We start from the raw sequence: 27,612 nt of genomic DNA on the forward strand, positions 1-27,612 counted from the left end.
AGAGACAGGCTGGAGCCTTGTGTTGAGTGTGTATTGGATGCTGCAGTTGGGGGTGGGGGGGAGTGAGCAGGGTGAATAGAGGAGGTGTGAAGTGTCTGAGGTGGAACAGCAGCAGTGGGGGTGGGTGAGTCTGCAGCCGATGTTGCAGACTGCCTCATGGCTGAATCAAATCTGTTGAAGAAATGATTCAGTTCATTTGCCCACCTCACATCCCTCCCAGGCAGAGAGTTCTGCTGTTTGTGGCCCGAGATGGTTCTGAGGCCTCTCCAGACTTCACCAACGTTGTTTTGTTGAAGCTGGTTCTCCATCTTCTGCCTGTAGCTCTCCTTCCCATTCCTTATCAGTCCCCTCAGCTCTCTCTGCACCCTTTTCAACTCCTCTTTGTCTCTGGATTTGAAGGCCCTCCTCTTCTGCTTGAGGACGGTTTTAATTTCTGGGGTAATCCAAGGTTTGTTGTTGGATTTAATGCAGTCTGTTCAAATGAAATGTACTTGATTGGTATAGATTCAGTTTATAACAAAGATTTTCCATATTTTGAATAAATAAATAAAAAATTAAATGGGGACATGGGGCTTCAACAAGTCAGACAAATAAACAGGTTCCAGACCATTTAGAGATTTAAAAACCAATAAAAGGACTTTAAAACAGATTCTAAATTCAATTGGAAGCCGGTGTAGAGAGGCCAAAATCGGAGTGATGTGAAAATTATTTGAATAAATAAACTTTTTTTTAAAAATATCTCTGATGCACTTTACTCAGAATTATTGCTTCATGTTTATGAGATCAAAGAACAAACTGTTTCTCTTTTTCTACGTCACAGACTTTAGCTTGTTGCTTATATATATGTTATATCTCATGATACTGATGCTCAAAGTTGATTACAGAAAACAAAGGATAAAAGTGAGATTTCTGAGGGCCTGTAACTGTGAACACTGTCAAATTATGAAGAAAAAAAAGCTAGAAGATATGAAACTGCTCATGTGAAAGAAAAAAAAGCTGGAAAAAAATCTGCACTGTTAGAAATCATAACCTTACCTAAACTTTTGTTCTGTTTATTGGTGCTTCCAAGTTGCCCGTGGGTGTGATTATGGATCTGAATGGCTGTCTGTCTCTGTGTTAAAGACTCGTGACCTGACCAGGGTGCACTCCAGCTGGGACAGGCTCCAGCATCCTACAGTCTTATATTGAATAAGTGGTTAAGAAAACAGAGATGGCTGGAATAACAAGCCATGCTACTTGGTCTGTAGGTAGATTATACTTTGATCTCAAAGTTAAAATTACCCAATAATCCTAATTAGGAAGAGTTTGGAATTTTGACCACTTTACATTTAATCTCAAAGGGATGTGAATCTCCAGAACCTACCCAAGACCTCTGGAGATATTTCAGTCTATAGTTGCAATGATAATGTTTTAAGAAAGATCCCAAAGGTTAAGGTTTCAAATATGACACCATACTTTTCAGAATTGCCTTGTAACCTGCCCACAGCTAATATCAGTGTCTTTTGTGGCATTACCTCACATACTGTAAATACACAGCATGAAAATTATGGAATTTCTGTTCACTGCAATTCTAATAGTAGCTCCTGATGCAGTGTCACCCTACAGATGTGTTGTTTTTAACGTATTTGTTTACAGGACTTCAGTTCCTCTAACGTGTACATTCAACACTTTCAGTAAATTCTTCTTTTCCTCACTATAAAACCAGCCCTCATTCCATCTGTGATCTGGACAGCATGTGGCTGTTTAAAGATGTGTTATGTAAGAGGGCCACTATTTCCCCCGAAATAATGACATTTTAACAACAGCCTCCTTCCCCTTTGGAACATAATTCAAACTGCCCCGAATGAGGAAAATTAAGAAAATCTCTGAAAGATTTTCCCTGATTTAGTTGAATAGTTTGCAACTTTCCCAAGTACAGACCCTGATTTAGTTTCATCTTGAATAACAGAATATCTTTGGCTCGTCTCACTGGGCCGTGCAGTCTCGTGCTAGAGAGAATGAAAGGACAAGGAATTCCTTAGAAACACATTTAATGCGGCATCAGACTGAACATGTGCGCTGCTGTCTTTGGCTTCTTCTTGGACTTTGCTGTACAGCACTTTGCATTCTGGTACGTCTTAAACCGGATACAGTAGGGCCCAGATTTATGAGCTTAGATATGGTAAGCAGATGCCACCGTCCTGTCCAAACGCTGTTTGCAGTCAAGCATGGGTAATCGATGATTCAAGGCCATGATGGAGTGGCTCATGGAGACCGGCATGCTGATAACTCCTTTCCCCGGCCTCTCTTTGACCTGAAGCCAATAATATGTTCTCCACCAGCTCTTGACCATCTGCCTCTCATTCAAAGTGCGCATATAATTACAAGCAAATACACACGTCCACACAGGCACACTGTGGAGGACTGAAAGTGCCATAACAAAATTTAAAAATGGATCCAATTTAGTCAAATAAACAATCAGTCAATAAATAAACATCTCATCAAATGTGCCAAACATGTTAGAAATTAATTTCTGAATTAATGTATTTATAAGCTTGGCAATAAATTCATTCTGCCTTGCCTAGATAACCAAGTACCTAAGTTATCGTGGGTTGACAGGACACAGCCGTTTGATGTCTGATTTATAGTTCTGCACTAATCAGTGTAGAAAGAGGCTGAAGCTCAATATTGGGGTATGAAGAGCAGCTTTATTGCTTGACCAACCTGTGGCCTTCATCAGAGTCATCCTGATCCTGACCTGATGATTAAATAACACCTGAAGGCAGATGTATTCAGACTGATTATGTAATTATTATCTATAGTATGAACACAGTTAAATATTTTGGATACATTTCCAAAAAATTATTTAAAAGTCCATACTGCTCTCCACAAACTTTAATATATATTCATTTTTATCTATTTCAAATACTCTGCGGCATCCCTGATGTTGATGTTACCAGGAAGTGGTGCCATGTTTTCCTATTAACACAAACATTTAGAAGGTTGTGTTCTTTTAGTGTTGTAGCTATTTTATATTTATGTTTTATTTTTTTAAGATAATCAGTAAATATCAACCTGGTGGCCCAGAGCCACAATAACTAATCTCCAATAAATCATCCAGCACCTCATTTTTAAGGTGGCCCTGCTGACCAGCAAGTACTGAAGCATGTATTAAGGTAGCTGCCAGGTCTTGATCTAAAAACAGGCCCACCTGCATTATTGAGGCTTACATACTGACCTGGAGACCAGCTCTGGCCTTGCCCCAGATTTATCGGGACACACGAGCTTTGGCAGGGGATGAAAGCAACGGCGAGAGAGAAGTGTTGGATTGATGTTGTTACTGGACAGCCCTTTTCATGGGTAAGCTCACACTGTTCACATAGTCACACTGTCAGCATCCCTCTTAAAGACAACTCCTTTAATGCAGTGACTTGATAGTACTTCCTCCACTTTCTGTAATTGTCCCGATATTTTTTGTTTTTCAATGAAATAGCCCGTTTTAATTTTCTCAACGATAAGGCCAGTAAGCATTGGTCGTTACTGCCCTCTAGTGCTCACTACAGCGTGACGTTACGAGTGGACCCGGCTTGAAAGGCTTGGCCATAATGAAAAGGGGAAATGCCGACTAACCCCTGAGCTTTTACTATAATTTAAATAAATGGAAGGCTCCACTGTGGCCTCCATTTATGAGCCAGCACTTTACTCTTTAACCTCTCGGCTCAGGGCTCTTGAAAGCAAACCAGTTTTCTCCTTAAAGACTATTTCTGATGACAGCAGATGTCACCCGGCGCTACCAGGCACAGATGCCGTCCTGCTTGAGGTTAAGGCAGGATGGCACCGTCCTTTCCGCATGACCGCTTCCACCAGTCAGGAGGCCAGGCCTCACACGTCTGTGCCTGCTCAAGAGCAAACCCCATACGCTCTTTACATCACCGAGCGTGGTTTGAGTGCCATACAGGATCATATTCTATCGCGCATAAAAGCAAGGTGTCATAAAACGACCGTGCCACGTCTGAAAGCGGTAGAAATTTACGACAGCTGCTTTCGGCTGCTACTGCGGGGATCTGCAGGAGCGCATTCACCTCTTCTGTTGCAGCGATGCGCAGCCGTGCCGCATGAGTCACAGCGGCAGAAACGGCACGGATGTAAACAGGGGGCGGGCTCAGGTAGGCCTAACCTGTACTCGCCCAGCCAATAGGGAGCCGCGTTTCTCTGCCTCGGCTTCAATCTCGAGATTTCTATTGGTCCTCCGAAGCGTCGATAGCCTCTGACAGCTTCGCAATTACACCGCGGAAAAAAAGAGGAGCGAGAGAGCGAGGGGAAAATGATTAATCTGTCAAAGGCAAATTTGGGATCGGGATGAGAGCTCTGACATCCAGCCGAGCGTAACGCCAGCCCCCGCAGGCGAGCACCATTAATGCACAGGAGTTTCACGCTAAGCCGATGCACCGCCATAGCAGGTGGTGCTCGTATAATCATCCGAGGGTCTTGTGTCACTCGTCTCTGCTGCCTGATCTGCGCCTCGTTTCAGCACTGGACAGCGACCGGGCACTGAAAACACCGAGGGAATCCTGAGGCGGGGTAAATGTCACAGCCGCACAATAGTTTACCACAATCTTGGCATCAATCCCGTGCTGCATTTTTTTTTTCTACTGGTAGCTGTTTTCTATTGCGATATCACCGTATGCGTGTGTGTCCTCTCGCCGCGAAGGATGCTTTGTTGTGCCGTTTGTTAAAGCGTGATTCGTGTTTGATTTGTCAAGCCTCCCGGAGCACGGGACTGCGCACGGTGGCGATATGGAGCTCACCGAATGCCCTTGAAAGTGTAGCCTTCATGTGTGTGTGTGTCGCTGTGATTGTGTGTTTTTGTGTCAAAGGGAAATAGAAATAGAGAGAAATAGTGGGGGGAAGAGAAAAGGAGAGAGGGGAGGGGGGCTGTGGTGGTTGGAAGCAACTGCGCAATTGTCTCAATTGTCTGTCCCTATCTGTTCACATCTCCTCTCTGCGCCTCTCTCTCTCTCTCTCTCTCTCGCTCTTTTTCCCGCTGTATGTTTCCTTCTTGGCCTCTCTCTTGTCCGCTCTCTCTCTCTCTCCGCTGCTTCCACAGTCGGTCCGACCCTCGCTTGGCTCGGGGCAATGCGCGCCTAGATGACTTCACTACATCAACAAGCACCGCGGTAGTCCTGGACTAATATAGCAGAGCCACATCTTTTCCCCCTCATCTCTCCTCCTCCTCCTGCTCTCTCTCTCAATTCCTTCCGTCTAAAGGCACCATGGGAAACCGTGGCATGGAGGAGCTGATCCCGCTGGTCAACAAGCTGCAGGATGCCTTCAGCTCCATCGGCCAGGCCTGCAACCTAGACCTGCCGCAGATCGCAGTGGTCGGAGGCCAGAGTGCAGGAAAGAGCTCTGTGCTGGAGAACTTTGTAGGCAGGTAAAATTGACAAACAGAAATAGGATAATCCCTTCTCACTTTAACCTTGAGGATGACATAAGAGATTGGCCCCATAGAGTTCAGACCATCTTTCCCCTGCTTTAAGTCACAGTTGAAGCACCTTAAGGCGAGCAGATTCAGTCACTTTCTGTGCTGCTGTTTTATTTTCTCTTTTTTTTGGTACCACATATCCATATCTTGTGACCGCCAACAGGGGATGGAGGCTTTATTTGGGTTACAGCAGCACCTTTGGGGATTTTGGCCCAATCAGCACCAGCTGCAGGAGGCCACCTCACAACCCTAAAAATAATAACCGCTGCTTTTCCGTGAACCATGTACTGATGGCGTTATGTTCGGATGTTGTGTAAAATGCAGATTGCTGCATGTAACCTTTATAAAAGCACCATCCTACTGTTCATGCAGAGGTGTCAGCTCCCACTTCTCCAAAGACATGAATATTCATAATTTTTTCACCCTTGATTTATATATCTGGGTTGTTGTTGTTTTTTCCAACTCCATAAGCAGCAAGCAGTGAATCTGAAAATGAGAAATACATCCAGGCTCCACAATGACATTTTTTCCTGCTGTCCAGTAGCTACTAGTGTGTTATCTGCTACAAGAATCTCACTATTCTCAGACAATAATGTGTTGCCATGGTTTCTTTATAACCATGCATTTTAAAGAGATTGGGGACCTTTTAATTGACAGCTAATTATAGCGTCCCTCAGTTGTCTATTAATAGAGAGACGTACTAATCGTATATTCTCTAAATTTGATGAGAACTTTGCTTTTTAAATCGATTAGGGATCCCGTCACGTGTCCGTTTTAAGGGGAGAAGTCCACTGCTCTGTCTGCAAAACAAGCTGTTGGCCGTGATGATTTCTGTGTCTCTGGAAAGAATACCAGCGGGGTTATTGGAGCTATGCTCAGATTCCAGACACTCGAAAGCATACATTACAGCATATAGTGTCGACATTTACTTTTAGATGAGAATATTTTACATGCAGGGAGGGTCTATTAAAAGATGCCATTTCATTACTACTGTTTTTGAAGCTTGAACCACACTACATACTTGAAAGTCAGTCGTTATCTGCTGCACCCATTCTGGCCACTCTTTTAAAGCCTGCCTGTCAGTGTTTATGGAGGTGCACAACTAAAATGCCATTAGCTTGAATGTCTTTGTAACCACATATTGCATGTTCTTACAAGCACGCAGTTCCAGATGGATGCATTGATTTAGTTCTGTTTCAGCCCTCATTTAGAGTCGTGATGCTGAGTAACGGTCCATCTGTCCAGCACTGGCTCTGCACAGCGCTGAATGGACAAGTAGTGGGCTTTTAAAAAAAGGAAAAACAACTCACCCACTTTAGGGACTTCTGAGGGTCAATATGTGTTAATAAGGTTCTTGAAACAGACCTTAAAGCATAAGAGGCAGGCTGATAGGTGTGTGGCATGCCTGCATGTGCAAGTCACTATTTTAAACTGGGAGAGCTCGCCGTCAGCGATGCAGCTCTCTATTCTGACCTGTTGTTTATCGGGTCAGGTTGTTCTTTACTGTTAGAGTTATTGTGTTGCAGTAGCAGCAGCTGAAAGCCACAGGACATGTTTTAAAATGGCCCCTTTTCCCCCACTTGTTTTGAAATGGCCTACAGCAGACTACACGAATGACACTGAAAGCTTTATGCTAGCTGTCATGCCATCGTAACTGGTGTAATTATAAGAAATTTGCCTTCCAAGGCTTCAAAAGTAGAAGCTGTAAATAACATTATCATTATGCTATCTATAGCCTTTCTTGGAAAGAGGTTTACATTTGCTGCGGTTTGATGTAATGAGTTTTGATTGACTGTCTGTCCTCAGGGACTTTCTGCCCCGTGGATCTGGCATTGTCACCCGCAGGCCCCTGGTTCTGCAGCTTATCAACTCTTCTGCAGGTGGGTGCACACAGCCACACACCCACACTTGCTAGCATGCAAACACACATGCTCTTACACACAAACACACACACACACACACACACACACACACACGAAACACACAAATGCAGCCTCCTCCTCTCTCCTTTTAAAATGGTACTGCTTTTTTTTCCCTCTCTCTCTGGCTTTTATTCCCTCCCGCTCTGGCATTATTTTCCACTCAGACACATGCAGCACAGCCATTACTAATCTCTGTTATATGCTCTCCATTTTCATCCTCTCAGAATGGGCTGAATTCCTCCACTGCAAAGGGAAAAAGTTCACAGACTTCGACGAGGTTCGCCAGGAGATCGAGGGAGAGACGGACCGTGTCACGGGGGCCAACAAAGGCATATCTCCCGTCCCCATCAACCTGCGGGTTTACTCCCCTAATGGTGCGAAAGGAATAACTCACCTTTTTCCTCTTTTTACTGCCAAGTGCCAGTATGCAGTAACACTTTTGAATCAAACTAGAACGTGAAAAGCTGTGAGTCATCATACTCTCGCTCCTCGTTTGAACAGTTGGCAGATAGACTCTTTAAAAACTGGGTCATTAGAAACAAAGAAGATAGTTTTGCTTGTGAAGTTATTGTGCTGGATATGAATGAGTTTTGATGATGTGAAAGGCAGGCAGGCAACCAGATCATTTAAAGGCTCTGTGTTGATATGGTTGCATAGCATATTCCGTTGTGCTGCCCTCAGATTGTTTGTGCTATTAAGAAGAGGCATTTTTTTATAGCCATATAAGTCACAGAATTAAAGGGATATGAAATAATAGACTAGCCAATTCAGCTTCCCACCTTCTGTGACCTTCTGTCAAACTGATAATGTGGATTGTCTTTCATTTTAAAAGCTAATAGCATCATCTACCTGCCTTGAAATGCTGAGAGATGGCTGGCTTACCGACTAAGACTTTTATTTCATAGCACTTTATTTACCTGTTTAGTCGTCAATGGAAGTTGTTCTCCCACTGTATCTGCTTCACAGAACTTTATTGCTGCAAAAATGACTACTCGTATTATTATAAAGCTTTAACCACAGATGATACACTTTAAAAAAAGCTAATTTTAAGCTGGAAATGTGAAACTGGTGATAACTTATGAGGTAAAACTAGCTTGCAGTTAGTAAAAGCGTGCATAGCTGTGTATTTACTCATTTAACCTTTAGCTGTTTGCTCTAATTTGCTGATTTAAATTATGGTATCTCAGAGCCGCCTACATATTTATGCACTGTTGAACAGTTGAACAGACAGAATCTAGCCAAATGTTCTAGTTATCAACCACCATAGTTAAATGAATGTTGGACTAGCTGCACATCACAGAAATGTCAAACCAGTTCTTACATTGCATTCCTCTGATTGTGCAGTATTGAACCTGACTCTCATCGACCTTCCGGGGATCACTAAGGTGCCAGTCGGAGACCAGCCCGCGGACATCGAGCAACAGATCAGGGATATGATCATGCAGTTCATCACCAGAGAGAGCTGCTTGATCCTGGCCGTCACTCCGGCCAACACTGACCTGGCCAACTCTGATGCCCTGAAACTGGCGAAGGATGTGGACCCCCAGGGTAAGGCAAGGATGCTGGGGTAAGCACCAGATATTGGGAATAAAAGAGGCTGTAGCAAGGATGTAGAATGAGAAACTGAAGGAAATGAAGTCAGTACACAGTGGCTTTGTGGTTACTGGGCCAGCCTCAGTAAGACTTTCAATCTCTGTCAGCTGCAGGGTGGGTGCTCAGTGTCTGACCTTGTGCTTTGACTGCTCTGAATGTGGAAGCAGAATTTCCCTGTAGGGAATGATCAAGTGTCACATTTTTATTAGAAACGAGGGTCTGAGAGAAGAGGAGAGTGGAGATGAGGAATGCACAAATCAAATGATAAACAAGGAAAGGGAAAGAAAACGAATGTCTTAACTTGTGTGGAAATAAAGATAGGCAGATAAGTTGGGGGTAAGAAAAAGCTGCATGAGATGAATAGAAATGATAAGAAAAGAGAAAAGAATCCACCTAACTGAACAGTTTGACCTTCAGACAGGAGACGAAAATACACAAGTGGACAAGAGGGTGAAATAGCCAAAAAGAGGACTTGAACAAAATAACCTTGTGTGAAAGACGAATTATATCAGACAAGAAAAGTGAGGTGAAGGAATACAGGAGGTAAGCAGAAACAGAGAAAGGATGCTTTAGAATAGAGAAAAGAAGAACAAAGCGTGGAAAAAGGGAAGCAATAAAATACAGCAAGAGCTGGATGCAAAGCTGGATTAAGGCCCAGACCTTCATGAGCCCCAAATGGGAACATTTAGTATAATGGACAACAAACAATAAATGTGTAGTTAATTATAAAAGGAAGCAGATGTGTAATATAAGATTTTTTGCTCAGTGTGAGGATTGTATAATTTTACACTGTAAGAAATACAAAAAACAAAATACTCACCAGAGTGGATTTTAAATCAAACAATCTGTGTGTAATTGAAGTGCAAGCTGTGAGCATTAATCTGGTGAGTTTGAAAAAAAAAAAATGGCATTCACTGTTTAGTAATTACACCCATTTTTATACAAAGTTTCCCATTTTCAGAGGTTCAAAGGTTTCTTGGTTGACCGACAGCAGTTTCATGGCCATATGAAGTCTGTTCTGTTGTTGTTAGGTAAAATCTTTTGTATTTTATAGCTTTTCACTGACATTTTAAATATGGGGCCCAAAGAAATGTGAGTGCAAGTGAGGAAGGCCATCATTTTGCCTGAAAAACCTGAGAGATATCATAAACCGTTAATATTATCAAGGTTTACAATCTAGAAACACCTTAATTAATGGAAATACATGGTGCAAACCACGAGTTACACTCAAGAAGACCAGATTAGCCAGAAAACAGATCTGGAAAAAAGTTCTTTGGGCAGATGAGAGCAAGATTGCTTTGCACCAGAAAGATGAGAGGAGACAAACAGGAGAAGGAGAGCTCATGATCTGAAGGATACCACGTTATCTGTCAGACATGGTGATGGTAGCGTTATGACATGGACATGTATGGCTGTGGAACTGGGTCACTAGTGTTTATCGATCATGTGACTGCTGATAGAAGCAGCAGGATGACGTGTGAGGAGTGCTGTCGCTGCAAAACTGATCAGACAGTGGTTCACAGTGCAAATGGATAATGAGCCAAGCATACTGCAAAAGCAATTCAAAGACTTCTCAAGGAAAAGGAATATTCTTCAATGGCAAAATCGGATCCCATCCCAATAGAGCATGCGTTTCCGCTACTGAAGACAAAACTGAAGGCAGAGAGACCCACAAAAAAAGCCTAGATGGGCATCTTAAGGGGGTAAACATAGCATATGTTGACGTTTATGGGTTCTAGACTTCAGGCAGTCACTAAATGCGAAGGAGTTTCTTTCAAGTATAGAAAACAGTTCTTATATTTAAAATAATACAAGTATTTTATCAGAAATGGCTGGAATTCCTAAACGGTTAAAGCAAAATTTTTGTTAAACCCCTTGAATTAAAGTTGAAAGTCTGCACTTCAGTCGCATCCATACTGTTTGATTTTTAAATCAGGCAGGCAAAACTGCAAAAAAATTAATTCTAATCTAATTCTGTGCTTAAAAAGAGTAACCCAAAACCTTTAAAAGAAACTACTGTTTCCTAATGACTATCACTTCCTTTCCCATTGTACGTCTTTTTGATGCCCTTTCCAGGTCTGAGGACTATTGGAGTGATCACCAAATTGGATTTGATGGATGAGGGCACAGACGCCCGTGATGTCCTGGAGAACAAATTGCTTCCACTTCGGAGAGGTGTGTGTTTGTTTTATTGCGATGTAGCCAGCTTCTATTTGGCTCTTGCCATTTCTCTTCTCCTACAGTTCCTCCGCTCTGAAAACTTCAATCTGTGTTCTTGTTCTCAGAGTCAAATGTCTGTCCAGGTTTTACCTGCTTTCACATCCATTCTCTCATTATTTTACTCGTGTAGTTGCTACTAAGATTCTCGTTTTTTTTTTATATTCGTCTTTGTTCGCTCCCAGGGTACATCGGAGTGGTGAATCGCAGTCAGAAGGATATTGATGGAAGGAAGGACATTAAGGCAGCTTTAGAAGCCGAGAGGAAGTTTTTTTTGTCCCACCCAGCATACAGGCACATGGCTGAGAAAATGGGCACTCCACGCCTGCAGAAAATGCTCAACCAGGTGATCACAGGTTCCCCACCAATGCTTCTCCACCATATACTTTACATAATTAATAAGAGGGCGGCCTACTTTTTTTTTTATTGTTGGCTTCCATTATACAGCATATCAGTGTGGGTGATATAAGACTGTAAGTAGATGGAAAACACACTCACGCTTTCTAGCTCAGCTCCTAATAATTTATCATTTACTGGAGGAAGCATTTCACATTTTCATTCTGCAGTGTAACTGAATGAGTGTTTGGCTAAATCCTCCTTGATTACAGTAAAATAAACAGTCCTGACTGTAATTATTCTGTATTGCAAAAAATGGCAAATATGTAAGAATTATCAATGAAACCATGATTTTAATGCGTTTCATATGGTGGCTTTGTGTCTCTAAAGCAACTTACCAACCACATCCGGGACACCCTGCCAGCTTTCCGCAGCAAGCTGCAGTCCCAGCTGTTGGCTCTGGATAAAGAGGCAGAGGAATACCGGGGATACCGACCCGATGACCCGTCTCGCAAAACCAAGCAGCTGCTGCAGTCAGTACCCCATTTTTCCCACGGACAAAGCATTCAGATTCGATTTTGCTGGCAGAAAATGTGTTTGCTGCAGAAATCCTACCATATATTGAATATGATGAATCATCGTTGATTTATTTTGAGGTTTTCCATTTTTCATGTTACAGGATGGTGCAGCAGTTCTCCGTGGACTTTGAGAAGAGAATTGAGGGTTCAGGGGACCAGGTGGACACAGTGGAGTTGTCTGGTGGAGCAAAAATCAACCGCATCTTTCATGAGCGTTTCCCCTTTGAGTTGGTCAAGGTGATATACTGAAGTTAAAACGAAATGCAATCACTGGGGTCACATTTAACACAGTCTCACAGCCAGGATTTTAAAATGACACAGATACTTAGATGAAAGCTTTAAAACAACATTATATGGCAGTTGTTTGATTAAATAGGATGGTGTATCTTTCTTTTTTTTTTAGCCCCAATCCTCCCTGTGCATTTTCAGATGAGGGCATGTCATAAGTTGTAGCTTTGGCCTATTTGTACATATTAGTACCTAATGACATAAAACTCCACCTTCTGTTGTTTCGTGAATCTGGAACAGCAGAAACAGTGACACCCCTCGTTTTTTTTCTTTCTCATTTTAACCAAATGTAAGTTTTGAAGAATGTATATGACTAAAGTACATCATTTCTTCCTTTGTTTTCCTCCTCTGCTTCCTCCCTATTCTTCATGCACACTGTAATTCCATCCTTTATTCTCTATTGTGATTTTCTTTTGAATGATCCTCAAATAGCCTCACCATTAGCGATGTTTCTTCACACTCCGAGTGCAGAATGTTCTTTCTCTTTAATCTTTCAGCATGAAGAGCTCTTGCAGTCTTCCCGCTGTCCCATCCATTACATTTGTTCAGTTCTTTCATTTCTTCCTCTCTGTTCTCCGCAGATGGAGTGTGATGAGAAGGAGATGCGTCGCGAGATCAGTTATGCCATCAAGAACATCCACGGTATCAGGTAGGGTTTTGTCTATCAGGCGAGAATATGATATTGCCTAAACTAGTCTTTGTTCCAACAATACCTTGTACAGGCCCACATCAACTTGCCAAAAGTAGTTCATGCCAGTTTTTCAAGCTCAAGCATCCAGTTCCTCAAACATTTTGAGCCTGTGCTCTGCTACTGCTCACAGCTTTCTGGCTGTGGCCACAGATATTCATTCTGGTATGGTGAGAAATTACCAGCATTGAGCTTGGTTTGTGAAAAGGCCTGAAAGTATAAAGTTTGTATGAGTATTTATGAACTGGGGTGGAGCAGGCCTTTTCTTTTATTATGTTCAGTTCTGACTATGTGTGTTTCTATATTGATTCACAGTGGTTAGCCACTGGAACCAAAAAAAATGCCACCCAAGCAAGAGAAAATCTGACATTTAAGACACCACCACATTTTGAGCCTGAATTCCTTCCAAAAACAAAAACAGGTCTGCAGTGACTCACGTCAGTAGAAGATGGTGATCTATTTATTTTCAGAACCACATGTGAAGGCTGTGGTTACATCTAGCTGAATCAAAACACAAATCAAAAGCAGGAATATATGTGGAACCAAAACATGTGTTACTAATGTTCATCATCTCTTTTCTTGCACTCTTCGTGGGATTCAGGACTGGACTTTTCACCCCAGACATGGCATTTGAAGCCATCGTGAAGAAGCAGGTCATAAAGCTGAAGGAGCCTTGTGTCAAGTGTGTGGACATGGTCATCCAGGAGCTGATTAACACCGTACGCCAGTGTTCTAACAAGGTAGCGCTTCTGCTCATTGGCTTTGTTGTACTGGAACAATATTACCAGACTGATGTTTCGGGTTTTCATCTAAAGTTTTTCATTATTTATGATATTATTTCACATTCATTATGTAGAAGGAGTCATAAGCTGTTTACTATGTTTTCAGCTGGAATGCTTCCCCATGCTGCGTGAGGAAACTGAGAGAATTGTCACGTCTCACATCCGAGACAGAGAGAGTCGGGCCAAGGATCAGGTTTGTTTTGTTACTGTTTAGTAACAACTCAAAGGCAACAAACAAAACAAATATAAAAAAATAGCAAAGATTATCTCACAATTTTTCCAAAACTTGTCACTTGTGTACAAATGGCACACTTTGGCTTTATGTTCTGGATAGCGCCAAGCTAGCTGTTTCTCTGTTTATATTCTTCATGCTAACATAGGCTAACCCGGCTACTGCTCAAGCTAGCGAGCATCAACGAGTCTTTTGAGGCACTTTAGTGCAAATATTTGACAATAATATGACAGATTATTAAGTGTTGCTTCACATGCTCTGGTTTTTAGTGAGTAAATTTTTAGCTGTCACTATATTAGTACACTATAATACTATGAGATTACTTAGCACTAATTAGCAAGTAGCTGTGTCTCTGTTGTGTCAATACAACCTACACCTTAGCACTCCATTTTTCCCCCCGAACATGGTCTTTTCCTGAGAAGAAAGAAACCAACATGGACAAATATTAAAATTTGACACTGCTAAACAAACAGAATAAAAGATGGGTGTAAGCTACCATTATCTCACTGCTTCTTTCTGAAGTTTTTGAGAGCTTCTACTGTCAACATCTTCAAAATAATTTAATGTAATATACAAAATAGATAAATAAAATAAATCAAATCTTTGCAAAATAATAGATATGACAATTTGACCTGTGAAACTGCATGTTCATAGGCTAATAACACATGATTGACACATTGTTAAGTCAATGACAGTGCAGTTTCATACAGATAATCTAATACTTTGAAACACAATGATAAAGATTCAATTTTGTTTTATTCAACATGAACCAAAATGAGTGACTGAGATCACAAACTGAACAGGTCAGTGTTTACATCAAAAAGCTGTTTCCCTATAGATTTCTATAGGATTGGAAGTTACTTGCAACCAGTGCAGGTTTAAGGCACTTCAGCATTGACTTCATTTTTCCAACCCAGAAGTCACATTTGTGTGTCATACTGTCTATGATTCATAACAGGGTTTCACAAACCAGTTGACACACTGGATATATGTCCATTTTTTTAAAGTACAGAAAAAAGTGAGGTCTTAATGCTGCTTGTCCAACTAAAGAAAGTCAATGCGAATATTTTACCCAAATTCACACATTGATTTTCATTTCCAGGTTCTGCTGTTGATTGACATCCAGCTCTCTTACATCAACACTAACCACGAAGACTTCATTGGATTTGCTAAGTAAAGAGTCAATCCCTCAACTTAGCTCTACTATGATGCATTCTTTAATACTGCTCATGTCAGGCTAGTAAAAACAAATGCTTAGAAACTCCTCTTTTACCCCATCATGTTTGTCACCTTCTATTTTCTCTGTGTTTGCCTCTCATCTCCGCATCGCCCTTCCATCTCTGTTTTGTTGCTTCTGGGCGGCAGCGCGCAGCAGAGGAGCAGTCAGACTAATAAGAGCCAGAGTTCAGCAGGCAATCAGGTGAGCATTTGTCACGTCTCGTGTGTCAAACAGTGGAGGTCGAGGGAGTACTGCACACCCACACAGCGGCAAGATGGCTACTGCAAAGAAAATACAAAGAGCTGAAATGAAAGAGATCTTGTGCAAAGCACTCTCTTTCATTTGAGTAAATCTTATGCATTGCACAAACATTATGTTATATGCATTTTACCTTTGCATTGTTTTTTTAGATTATGTTATTACTTATTTCTCCCTTTCGTCATGCATGTTGTATTATGTTTTAATTGGGCACCAACTTTGAACAGTGTGTTTTATTTTGATCTCTTTATTTCTTTATTTTTATTTGCTTCCAGTAGCCTTAGTGAAAGAATCTCTTGGGTTCTGTTACTTTTTGCCACCATCATCACTGGTGTTGTTGTTGTTGAGACATTTCCCTTTGTTTGAACCCCTCCTGTGTCATCAAGGTGCCACTTTGCATTTCATCCCCATCCCTTAGTGAGAATCTCAGCTGCCCTCTTAGCTGGGTGTCTGTTGGTGAGTATCGCTCATTGTGGGTTATGGTTTGCAATGTAATTTGTGCCTGCAGTAACAACTCAGCCCATTGTGTGGTGCTCTCCAGCACTGCTACATAAAAGAAAACATTTTCCCCTCATTTTCCACTCTGACAGGTAAAGAATGCTAATTGGCTGTGTACACTTCTGTTGGCCAGAGGCTCAACAGAGGGTCAACTTTAAAACAAGTTGCATTAGAAAATTTGCCTTTTTTTTTAGTGCCACATGGTGTCTAAAACCCCCACATCCCTTCCTGTTGTAGGCCTCCTCTCCTCCTGCATCAGGCCTGATCGTAAGAGTTTTCTTTAATAAATGTGTGCTTTCTAACACCGCCTACACCCACCAAGGCCCACAGACTACAGGGGGTTACCAGCTAAACATGTAATAGTGAAAATGTGCTTTTGGCATGGCTGTTAAAGTAAATCTCTAAGATAAGATAAGAAGCGTAAAAAAAAGATTTCTTTTTGGTGTCCTGGGATGCTTTCAGCTACAAAGCAGCTCTCTCATTTGGGCCTAAGACACAAAGGCTTTGTAATGATTCGGGTAACCTCCTTTGTGAGTCTTAGGCGGTGTAAGACTGACAGTTATCTAACCTAATAATCACTTGGCACTGTGCCCTCTGGCCTGTTTATGTAGGGCTTGTAGGGTTAATACACCACAGGAGACACACACACACACTCTGTGTGCTTGAAGCACTAAACACGGCGGTCACTTAACCAGCTAACACGGGCCTCTGCTTGTGGCATTGTGAGCACAGTGAATGAGATCGCACTGACACACAGTCACACGCTCGGCTCTGCCGTGAGTCACAAAGACACACCTAACCTGACCTTCACACGCATTTCATCGCAAGTCATGCTTTGGGTGATTTGCACTAATTTGCGGTGTCCGTCTTGAAAGGCGGAGGAGTCGTTGATCATTAGGACCGTGTCGTTCTCTTTCTTTTACGTGTAGTTTATGTTTTTATTTACTTTTTTGGGGGCAGGGTTTGTCCGTAGATGTCTTCCTGACTTTCTGACCTCACCTCCTTCCACCTCACAGGTCATCCGCAAAGGCTGGCTGACTATTAACAATATCAGCATCATGAAGGGAGGAGCCAAGGAGTACTGGTTTGTCCTGACTGCTGAGAGTCTCTCCTGGTTCAAGGATGACGAGGTAGGTTTAAAGCGGCTATGATCAGTATTTTTATACAATGTTATTTCTGTGGCTCAAATGTGCTGTGTGAGGCGCTGGCTGTTGTGATGAGGAGGCCAGGATTTAAGTGTTTGGATTCAGTATCCACGCTTGTCTCCTTATAGTTAATTAGACTTTTTGACTTTGAATTTTTTGTTTCTTCCTGAAAATACTGATATTATGTCACACGTTTACTATACTGGGATAAAAATAACTAAAACTTAAAGACGCTATGCTGAAAGGAAGGAGCATTCAACTTTCTACATGGATACATGACTCAAATCACTGGTCAAAAAGAATATTATTTATTTATTTATTTCAGTTATCCTTGAAAATATCAAGTACAGACCAACCAGCAGCAGCATACTGGTCTTGTAGCTGAGCACACCATCTGCACCACAAGCCTGCATGAACAGGATGAAGCATTCGGTCCATCCTCCTGGCTTAATCTTGGTGGGCTGATGTCTATCTGCCTGTCTGTGCCTGCTGTACAGGTTGGAGGATATTCTGCACAGCAAGTGTAGATAGGCAGACACACTGCAACTCCCTCAGCCAGTCGGTGTGGTCTCTGCTTGTTTATTGGGCCTCGTTTAGTCTCTTGCTGTGGTACGGCTCCAAAAAGGGGAATGCACAGAGACAATGGCCTTCTCTGCAGCCTTCATTACAACATATGTGCTTCCAATTGGGCGTTCTTTCGACTTATCCCCAGACCGGTCGACTGCTTTTTGTGCATTTTTCAGGCATTGCTGAGCAGCAGATCATCACCGTGATGGAGCAGTTTACTGTATGAGTCACCATTGCGAGGAGTTTTGGCCACATTTCTGTCATTCACTCAGTCTTTCCGTTCATCTTGTGTTTTGTCTCGAATCCCCCCTCAACCCCCCTCATATCTCTCTTTCTTCTCTCCCCACCTCTTTCCTTTGGGAGTTTAGGCATTTGCTTCTTCTTCTTCTTTTGCAAATTTGGAACAGGACCAAATCCCAACCAAATGTTCAATCGCAGACACCCAAAATATATGAAAGCACACTCAGCCCTGAGACCAGCACATGGGGCCGCGCAGCGCCGAGTCCAAAGATTGTCATTTGAGACGTCAGTGTGGTGGTGCAGGAAATTATAGACTCCGCTGGCTTCGCCTTGTATATTTCTGTTTTACACTCTGTGAACTTTCTATAGTCCCAATGCACGTGCACATGCGTGGATGCACATAGACACATCTGCACACTCACCCACTCTCTCCCTCTCTCTCTCTCCCTCTTAATGTGGCTGCCAGTTACTTTGGAACTGCTCGCATTCTTGGCAGGAAAATTATAAGTTTGTAATCCAAACATGAGCCTCCAGTGTTTGCGGTGAAGAGAAACCCCTCGACTCAATATCAGTGCCCTGCTCAACACCCCCCCCCCCCCCCTTCCCGCAATTCGACCGACCTTCAACATCCTTACCAATCACTTCATGACAGTCATTTCCTTTAATCCTTCATATGTGTAATGCTTAAATGTGTCACAGTGTGCAAAAGAGCTCCAGCACAAGATCTCAACTTAATAGACGGAACAATCGCTCTTAGCTGAAGCCATATTTATGAGTATAGCTCTCTTTTGTTTTATTTGCGTTATCGCACTTTTCCTATCAGCCTTTAGCATTTAGCGTTCGACACCTTAGAAGTCTACTATAGCTCCTTTGTCCTGTGCCTCACAGTTTTCCAGTCCCATTCTGACCACCCACTGAAATAACTTCCCTGGAGGTGTCTGACTGTATTTTCAAACTCCACTTGATTGATTGGCCCTTCGTTCCTTTGGCTTGTGTTTGATGCTTTGCAGCCACATTCGCTCCTCCTCCTCCTCCTCCCCAATCCCCCCACCCCCACTTCCACAGGACCACATCTTCATCAGAGGCACCAGGCTAGCAGCCTGCACATTTACTCATTCATGCCATAAATTATGCGAGCTTGTGGGTTAAAGCTTCTGATTGGACTGATTCTTTTTTTTTTCTTCTTCTTTTTTTTACACCCTGGTTTTTCAAAGCTGCACTTAGTGTTGGTGATGTTTGGTGATATATGTTTATTCCCCAAAAGAACCGAAAGGAAAGTGGTGAGCGTTAGAGGGCGCTTTGGACAAAATACAGATGATACGGAACAAATACAGACTGCAAAAAGATTCAAAATAGTGAAGAGTGAGGAAGAGGCAAAAGATGCAATAAAAACAAACCCACCCCACACACACACACATGTCAAAGACCTGATATAGAAACAGAGAGAGAGAAAGGGACACAGAAAGACAGACTGACAGAAGAGGGTCCATGCCCAGTCTAACCAATGTGCAGACTACTGTACACCAGTATGACAATGAACAGGTAGTCTGAACACTGGGTGGACGGAGCCGGAATTAGAGCCAGGCCTTGTGCGCTGGTTTTCCTGCTTCCCCAGATGCTTGCGGCTCCGTCGTCCGTGCCCTCCCTTCGCCTCCTCTCCATTTTGGCAGCAAAGGATCCAGCGTGTCGAAAACTTTTCAAAAAAGTTTCTGTCTCATCCGCATTCGTCTCTTTCCCCCCTTTTGGTTTTTGGGTCGCATCTCTCGCTTATTTGTTTTGGTGGGCGTTTAAGCTCGGGGTCCCCTCGCGGTCCGTTTTGGTCACGCCGGCCATGAGGAGTATCCAGCCTTGACGTGGCATATTCGCTCAGACGACCGGGACAGACTGGCTACACGTTCAGGGAGGGGATATTACAAAAAAGAGGGAAAGAGAGAGACGGAGGGTGGGGGGGAGGCAGAGGTGGGGGGAGTGAGTGAGTGAGTGAGAAAGGGAGAGGAAGAGGGAGGGGACCTGTGTGACCATATATGGGTTGTAGTGACCCCTTGGGGAATAGAACACAGAAGGGTCTGCAGAGTTTTCCTGCGTCTTCTTCTCCCGTCCTTATCTCCTTTAATTCTTACCTGCAAGCATCTAGCACCACGTTCCAGACCATCGCGCCAGATGTGGACTTTGTTCTGCAAATCTTTTGTAAATCCACTTCAGCACTCCTTCTTCTCGGTCTTTCTTCCTCCCTCCTTCAGCCGCCATCTCTTTAACTTCTCCCTCCTTCCCTGCTTCCCTGTGTGCTGCTAAGCACTACCAGATGTTGAGTTTTAACGCCAGGCTGTCATTTAATCTCTCTTGCTCCCTCTCTCTCTCCCTCATTCAAAAAAAAGAAAAAAGAAGAAGAAAAATCAGGCAGGAAGTGGGCCCCTCTGGAATGGGAAGGAAAAATATTGAAAAAATATTGAGGGGGAGGGATAAAAGGAAAAAAAAGACAGTTAAGAAAGATGAAGGCTGGGATGAAAAAAATAAAAGATCTGTCACAGTTCCTGCCAGAACCTGTGTGTCCTCCACATCAACACCACTGCTTGAGTGGTGTGTTATCTGGACCTCCTGTGCGATTATATCAGCGTTTTCTCCTTCTTAACCACGACCAGAGTTTCCCCGCCCGACAGCTACCAGCTCTCCACCAGCAAACGCACCGTGAAGAACGACTGTGTCTTGACCCACACTGTAATGACTTCCACATGTGCTCTCCTTCTCCCTTTTTCTTTCTGTTTCTCCCTTCCCACCTACTCACCCCACTGCCCCCCCACCCTCTTACCTCCCACTCTCATTTCTCCCCCATTCCTCCTCCCTCCTGTCCCTCCTCTTACTCTTTCAGCTCTTTTTCCTCTCTTACAAAAAAACAAAAAAATGGATGTCACCTTTTCTCTTACCTATGTCACATAATGCTGTTCTTTGCATGGCAGATGAAAATGTTTCGGTTAAAAAAAGTGATTGCGGTACGTACCTTCTGCTTTCCTGGTCCGCAGGAGAAAGAGAAGAAGTACATGCTGCCCCTGGACAACCTGAAGGTGCGCGACGTGGAGAAGAGTTTTATGTCCAGCAAGCACATATTCTGCATCTTTAACACGGAGTCTAGGTCAGCTGAGAGATCTTCAAATATCTGCTTTTTTATTAACCTTTGTAATAGTCGGATTTATAGATGCCTAGAGGAACCAAGACTTATTAGAGCACACGCATGGAGAAGACGGAGGCCTGTGTGTTGAAGCAGAGGCTGAAATGTTTGGGATTATGTTTCTTATAGTGGAGTGTGAATACAGGTTAAGACAAGCTACAAAGATTTAGGTTCGATCCTTCTCAGTTTTTGAAGTTTGACAGTTACATTTGATGTACATTTGGTGCTACGACACACTATCTTTTAGACAGCGCATGTTATAGAAAATTGCCGCAACAAACTGAGGTCCTTGAAGGTCTTGATGTTGCAGTAGTGAGCTGATGTATGTGCAGAGTGCCAAAACACCATCTAGCAAATAAGCATATACATATGTTGATTTGTTCATATTTAAAAAGAGGCTTGGATGTGTCATTTGATTCTGTTCATCAACTGAGCACCACTAACTCTAATCAGAGGCATTCTCAAAGGAATAGATATGAAGAATGTAAAAAATAAAGAAAATGCAACACTGGCAGGCCTAATGCTGCAGAAAGAATTGTTACTTTGATCGTCACAAGCATGGAGAATAAAATAAATAAGTAAAATAAAGAGATTAACATATTTAAGTTACTGCTCAGTGTGTGCTCTCTGCCGCTGTTTATTTTTAACATGATAGCCTCACATTAGAGGTTTGAAACTTTAAACTGCACATTCTTAAATATTAAAGGTGACTCTGTGAGTTCGACTCAGACTCTGTTTCATAGCCTAAAAGGAGAAATGGAAATGACTTTAGTTTGTGGCCAGTTAAAGGTGAAGGGAAATTACTTTTATTGATCGAATAATTTTGGCGAGAGATCGCCTTCACATGTACCTGATCAGTTTTCTAAGTTTTGTTCTTGTTAACTTAAAAAATTAGACATTTTTTGCATCGTCATCTGAATTTGATTATGTGCAAATACAGTGACAATGCATAGGGGTGTCAAACAGAAGGCATGAGGGCCAGAATCGGTCTGCCAAATATTCTCATCTGGCCCACTGGACTGCTTTGGCAGATGGGTAGAAGGCATGAATTTTAGACTTTTAACTATAATTTTTATTGGTTTTACAGCTTTTCCAACTGATAAAGACGTCATTCATGACCATTCATATTGCATCAAAGTAAATAAGTAATAGACAAAGCATTAAATGCATTAAATTAAAGTTCCTCTCCCTTTTACTGTCTGCTATAGAAATGTATGATTTTTACAGTGGGTTCAACTTGGCCTTCTGTTTGATACTGTATCAGAAGCAGATTTCAAATTGAGAAATCCAGATTATTTGCTTAATTAAATACACTTTTCTACTTTTTTACATGGGATAGTACAGATTATGAGCTTTGTTCTCGCTTTGTCTCACACATGCTCTCCTGTCCTCAGGAATGTGTATAAGGACAATCGCACCCTGGAGTTGGCCTGCGACTCTCAGGATGATGTGGACAGCTGGAAATCGTCTCTCCTGCGTGCTGGGGTCTATCCTGAGAAGACAATTACGGTTGGAAAAAATTCCATTAATTTAGCTCCTTTCATTTAATTTTTATGTAGAGCCAGTTGCTGAGAGCATGAGGCTTAAGGCAGGTCAGGTTTAAGGTTAGAGTTAATCAAAACATATTTAAAGAAAACTTGAAGTGAACAAAAAGTGATGCAGTTGCAGCAACGAAAAAAATCCAGTAACCCAAATGAGGCAAATACAGAAAGCCAGCAGGAAAAGACACAAGACGGGGAGACAAGACTATGATCAAATATCACATGGATTATTTGCACAGACAAGGCACAGGTGAACTAAATAAAAAAAAAAATAATGAGGGCAGGGTGAAGAACAAAGATGTGAAAGGTCACAGAAATCCACATAAGCAACTAACCTTTACAATAAAATGGGAAGGTTACAACTACATACAGGGCAACATGGGAAAAGGAAAACACTCGTGTACACATAACATACGGTGACTTGTGATCCCACATACTATGCTTTAAAGTAAAAAACAAATCCAATATAAAATATACAGAACAAAGCAAAATTATAGAAAATCTGAAGTTAACATGCAAATGTACACTTGCCAGCATGGATCTAAATGCTGCCTTTCTACATCTGCAGGTTGAGAGTGAGAAGACCACTAGCACAGACAACTTCTCCATGGACCCTCAGCTTGAGCGTAAAGTGGAAACCATCCGTAACCTGGTGGACTCTTATATGGCTATAGTCAACAAGTGCATCAGGGACCTCATGCCCAAGACCATCATGCATCTCATGATCAACAATGTAAAAATAAATACTTAAATGTCTTCATTAAATAGGAAACAAAGACAAATTTTCTTTGGTTGTTACTGTATTAAAACAGCAGGACTGTGCTTTTTCTTCATTTTCACAATTATGATTTTCCATCTTCCACTACCTCTTTCTGCCACTAGGTGAAAGACTTCATCAACGCAGAGCTGTTGGCCCAGCTGTACTCTGCCGGTGACCAGAATGCCCTAATGGATGAGTCCCAGGAGCAGGCCCAGAGGAGAGACGAGGTACTGAGAACCCACCAGGCCTTGAAGGAGGCGCTGGCTATCATCGGTGATATCTCCACTTCTACCATTACTGTCCCACTGCCTCCACCTGTTGACACCTCCTGGGTGGGAGGATCTACTGGTGGTCGCAGGTAAAGTAAAATTACAGTACACATGGAGACTGTGGCCATTTGAAATAAAGGCATTTGGTGGTATGACGATATTCTGTTACCGCATATCTTGCCTTGTCCAGGTCTCCTCCTCCCAGCCCCACTGCTCCAAGGAGGATGTCTTCAGGCCAACGTCCAGCTCCCAGAGGGGCCCCGCCACCACCAAACCGCCCAGGACCCCTGGGGCCCTTCAATAACAGTGCTGATAGCCCTCAGGCTCCCAGCCGCCCAAATCGGGCCCCTCCTAGCATCCCAAGGTGAGTACAGTCCTCGCTTCCAGTTCTCTTTTCTTTGTATTAAGTACTCTATTCATTTACTGATTGAATAAAATATGGAATCACCTAGAAATGATCAAATTTGAGAAAAGTAAATCTAGAAACAGGTCTTTATGTGCTCTTTATGAGTTTTATATTTTTCAGCAGCAATCTGCTCTCCCGGGGCTTCTGTAGTAGTCAACTAACAATAGTTGAGCAGTGACCTGAAGTAAATGCCGTTTAATATTAATACAGATTCTTCTGTAAGTCACATGGTATACCTAAAAGTTCAAAAATACACAGATTTTGAAATAAAATGCAATATGAAACTAATTCTCAGGAGAAGGAGGTTTGAGCAAATGTGCATTAGCTTTATGGCAAACACCATGTGGAACGTCCCTCACACTGATCTCACTGGCATTTCTGTATTTTACTGTGAATATGTTAAATGCACTGGTTTCATATCTACTTGTGCGCTCAAAGCAGTTTATACAATATGGCTCATTCATTCATTGACACCCACTCCAACAAGCCCTTTTTTCAATGCTAAAGGGCTTTCTAGCTAACATTCACACACTTGACACAAAGCTACCACCATCCCCATTTACACTAGCTCAGCACAAGGCAGGAAACAGCTAGTACGTAAAGGTTACACAGTTAGCCAGTATAATGTAACACATTATATCTGCTCATATCTGTACAAAAAACCCCAAACTTATGCCAGATATTCTGACTGAGCCAACCAGGCTAGCTTATGCTAGGCTAAGCTAACTTACTGCTAGTAGTAGCTTAATATTTAGCTTACAGAAATGAGCACAGTATAATACAGACTTGTATTTCCCAAAATGACAAACTGCTTCAATAAATAATCTCTACATTCCTCAGATTTTATATTTATTTGGCTTTAGTGTGGAAGACAAAGTTTTTACTTTTTCTTGTTAATTTCCTATTTACATATCTTATTCACGATGTAAAGAAATATCTTTTAAATTTGTGTGAACACTAAAGGTTACTCTCTTATCTCGTCTTCCCTTCTCTTCTTTTTTCTTCTCATCTTTTCAAAAATCACCTTATATTCCTGCTCTACGGCACCTCACACCACATAATTACCTATACTTTCCCTAAGTCGGCGGCCCCCTCCATCTCCTACAAGACAAGTCCCTCCATAATCATATAAAGGGATTCCCCATATCCTTATCTCCTTCCCTTATCCATTTCATCCCCCCACTCTTAGCCATGGCTCTGCTGTCCTGGTCTCTTCTTAGTGCTGACACTGAAGTCTTTGACCCCCTTTGACCCTCGATTTCCTGCCAGGTGACGATGTCCATATATTTATGTACAATATGGTACTTGTCTTGTGGTGTATGTGTACGTGTGCTTGTTGCTCGCCTGTGGTCCAGGTTTGCTTAGCAGGTCCACTACCCAGTATCGGTCCCTGGAACCTCTCCCCCGTCCACAAACCCTTTGCCAAGTCAACCACCGCCCCCACTTTGCTGCTTCTACATGAAAATACGCTCAGCAGTCGTACTGCCCTACTCATTCCAAAATGCAGCATGGCACATAAGCTGCTTTTATTGCATGGGAGTGTATGTGTGTAGAGTGCGTGCGTGTATGCGTGTTTTGTGCGTATGTATATGGGGGAGGGACTAATTTGCCTATATGTAGGCTGAGTTTGATTTAGTATTGTATTAATTTATTGTATAATGCCCCCTCCCCTCCTAAGTGTTAAATATCAGCTTGATGTTCTCTTAGGAACAGAAGTTGTAACTTAGTATATGTGTGAATATGCATTTTCGTGTGCGGATAACTATGTGTATGTGCGTGTGTATGGGCGTGCGGGAACACGTGAGCATGTGCCGTCTGTCTGCACGTTTGTTGGCGTTTCAGTTTCTATTTGTTTTCATGGTCAAAGCTGTTAATGATGAATCAAAAAACCCTCCGGGGTCAATTTTAATGTTGGACTTTTGTGAGTTGTTCCTGTGTTGTAGTAGCAGCCATACACACATAGCAAGGCTGAGGAGCACCTTCAGTATTCTCTCTATATAGAAAACAGCCTCAATACTGCATTTAACCTCGTCATAGGTGTCCACCTGTGCTGTAACAATGGTCAAATTGTGACCCTTGCAGCCTTAAGCTTCGATGCAGACGCTGACAGTAAGATGAAAAGAGAAAGAATACCTACTTTAACGTGGCAGAACACACGTTCATCCATTAACAAAGAAAGGACATGTTCTTACATGTTTCCATTTAGCCTTTTTCTCAGGTTCGAAACATGCGACTCCATGCATATCATGACTAGCATTCCTATTTTCAAACTCTTCTAGTCTCTTCCGTTTTACTCGCAATCACTTAAGCTGGCTGGTCAGCGTTTGTATCAGCGCTCAAGGTTGTATTGTCAACGTATAAGTGCTTCTCTGTCAGTTTGTTATTGTGTATGTGGGCCTAAACTGTGTTCTAATGTATATAAAGTAGGTAATGATAAGGAGATACTGTACCTGTGGACTATAAAGACCTCATCAAGGATCCTAGCGCTTTAATCGTTCTCTCTCGTGTCTCTACTCACTAAATGCTCCCTTCTCTCTAATTTAGACTGCCTTACCGGCATGAACTACAATTCTGTATTGCCAAAGCTAAATGTAGAAGGGGATAGGTAAAGGTAATTAAAAAAAGATAAATCTGCTGATGACCAACAGCAAAACGGTTCCATTTGTAGTGAAATTGCATTGTTTAGCAGAGGGCGTACTGTTAAATTGGGGAAATGCATCAGTTGTTATTTTCTGTGTCTCTGTATCTCTCCTCAATAAACTTCTCCCTCATAATGTCACACTTTGCCAGACTCTTTATTGTTTCATTCACAGGATTTTGGACTTGTATTTCTATGCAGGTTTAAAAATTAAATGTGATTATTGCTACAATTAGTATCTTATTATTACTTTAATTTCAAAAATATTTGATTCAAACTTTTTGGTTAGAAGATGACACTTTTAGTGAAAGAAGGACTTAAGAGAAGAGGTTCACCTGAAGAAACAGGATGAGCACACAACCGTAAAATGAACAGAAATGAAACTCCTGTTGTAAAGCTTTGTAAAATGTAAATAAAAGCACAAATTAATCACTTTCCAAAAGAGGAAAGGGACAAAAAAAACTGAAAAAGTTGTATAATGCTAATAAACACACGGTGGAACATCTCAAAAGTAATAAAGTCAATTACCAAATGATCTAGCAAGTTCACCATCTATGGTACATAATATCATTAAATGGTTCAGAAAAATGAATCTTTGTATGTGAAGGATAAAACTTGTACTGAATGGCCACAAACTGTCCTGTTTGTTGACCAATAACTATTTATACATTTTGAAAATCTGATCTCAAGATACACTTATTTACTTCCAAAGCTAGCATCCATATTTCCATGGGATGGTGGACATGTGAACAATGTCGTGAACAATATGTGCATTTTTTGGAGCAACATGTAATCTCGACAAGCTATT

The 27,612-nt window shown here is 42.1% G+C and overlaps 1 protein-coding gene across 6 annotated transcripts; it reads left to right on the top strand.

The window, feature by feature from the left end:
- The first annotated feature begins 3,244 nt into the window (after window positions 1-3,244).
- On the top strand, window positions 3,245-26,945 carry dnm3b (dynamin 3b). 6 transcript variants are annotated; one of them, XM_082513525.1, is made up of 22 exons: window positions 3,245-3,339; window positions 5,087-5,413; window positions 7,271-7,344; window positions 7,611-7,760; window positions 8,731-8,934; window positions 11,056-11,154; window positions 11,382-11,542; window positions 11,923-12,065; window positions 12,212-12,347; window positions 12,980-13,047; window positions 13,688-13,826; window positions 13,975-14,061; window positions 15,203-15,273; window positions 15,466-15,520; window positions 16,313-16,342; window positions 17,092-17,205; window positions 21,045-21,154; window positions 22,585-22,699; window positions 23,300-23,464; window positions 23,614-23,849; window positions 23,951-24,124; window positions 25,248-26,945. In XM_082513525.1, exons 2-22 carry the CDS (start codon window positions 5,253-5,255, stop codon window positions 25,288-25,290), a joined length of 2,535 nt encoding a protein of 844 aa, XP_082369651.1. In that variant the 5' UTR covers window positions 3,245-3,339; window positions 5,087-5,252; the 3' UTR covers window positions 25,291-26,945. The 6 variants fall into 6 exon arrangements, 5 of the variants coding, with proteins under 5 accessions (XP_082369651.1, XP_082369650.1, XP_082369653.1 ...); XM_082513524.1 differs by lacking the exon at window positions 3,245-3,339 and adding an exon at window positions 4,236-4,560; XM_082513527.1 differs by lacking the exon at window positions 3,245-3,339 and adding an exon at window positions 4,236-4,560 and having other exon boundaries at window positions 25,275-26,945.
- Window positions 26,946-27,612: the final 667 nt, after the last annotated feature.

Source organism: Aulonocara stuartgranti (genome assembly GCF_965226115.1).
Source record: "Aulonocara stuartgranti genome assembly, chromosome: 18".
Taxonomy (NCBI): Eukaryota; Metazoa; Chordata; class Actinopteri; order Cichliformes; family Cichlidae; genus Aulonocara; species Aulonocara stuartgranti.

Bases quoted from the DNA above. Each gene is read 5' to 3' on its own strand.
- dnm3b (XM_082513525.1), top strand. From the start codon at position 5,253: ATGGGAAACCGTGGCATGGAGGAGCTGATCCCGCTGGTCAACAAGCTG. The intron at 15,521-16,312 runs GTGAGCATTTGT...TTCCTGTTGTAG, and splicing joins AGAGTTCAGCAGGCAATCAG to GCCTCCTCTCCTCCTGCATC. The intron at 24,125-25,247 runs GTGAGTACAGTC...ACTTTCCCTAAG, and splicing joins GCCCCTCCTAGCATCCCAAG to TCGGCGGCCCCCTCCATCTC.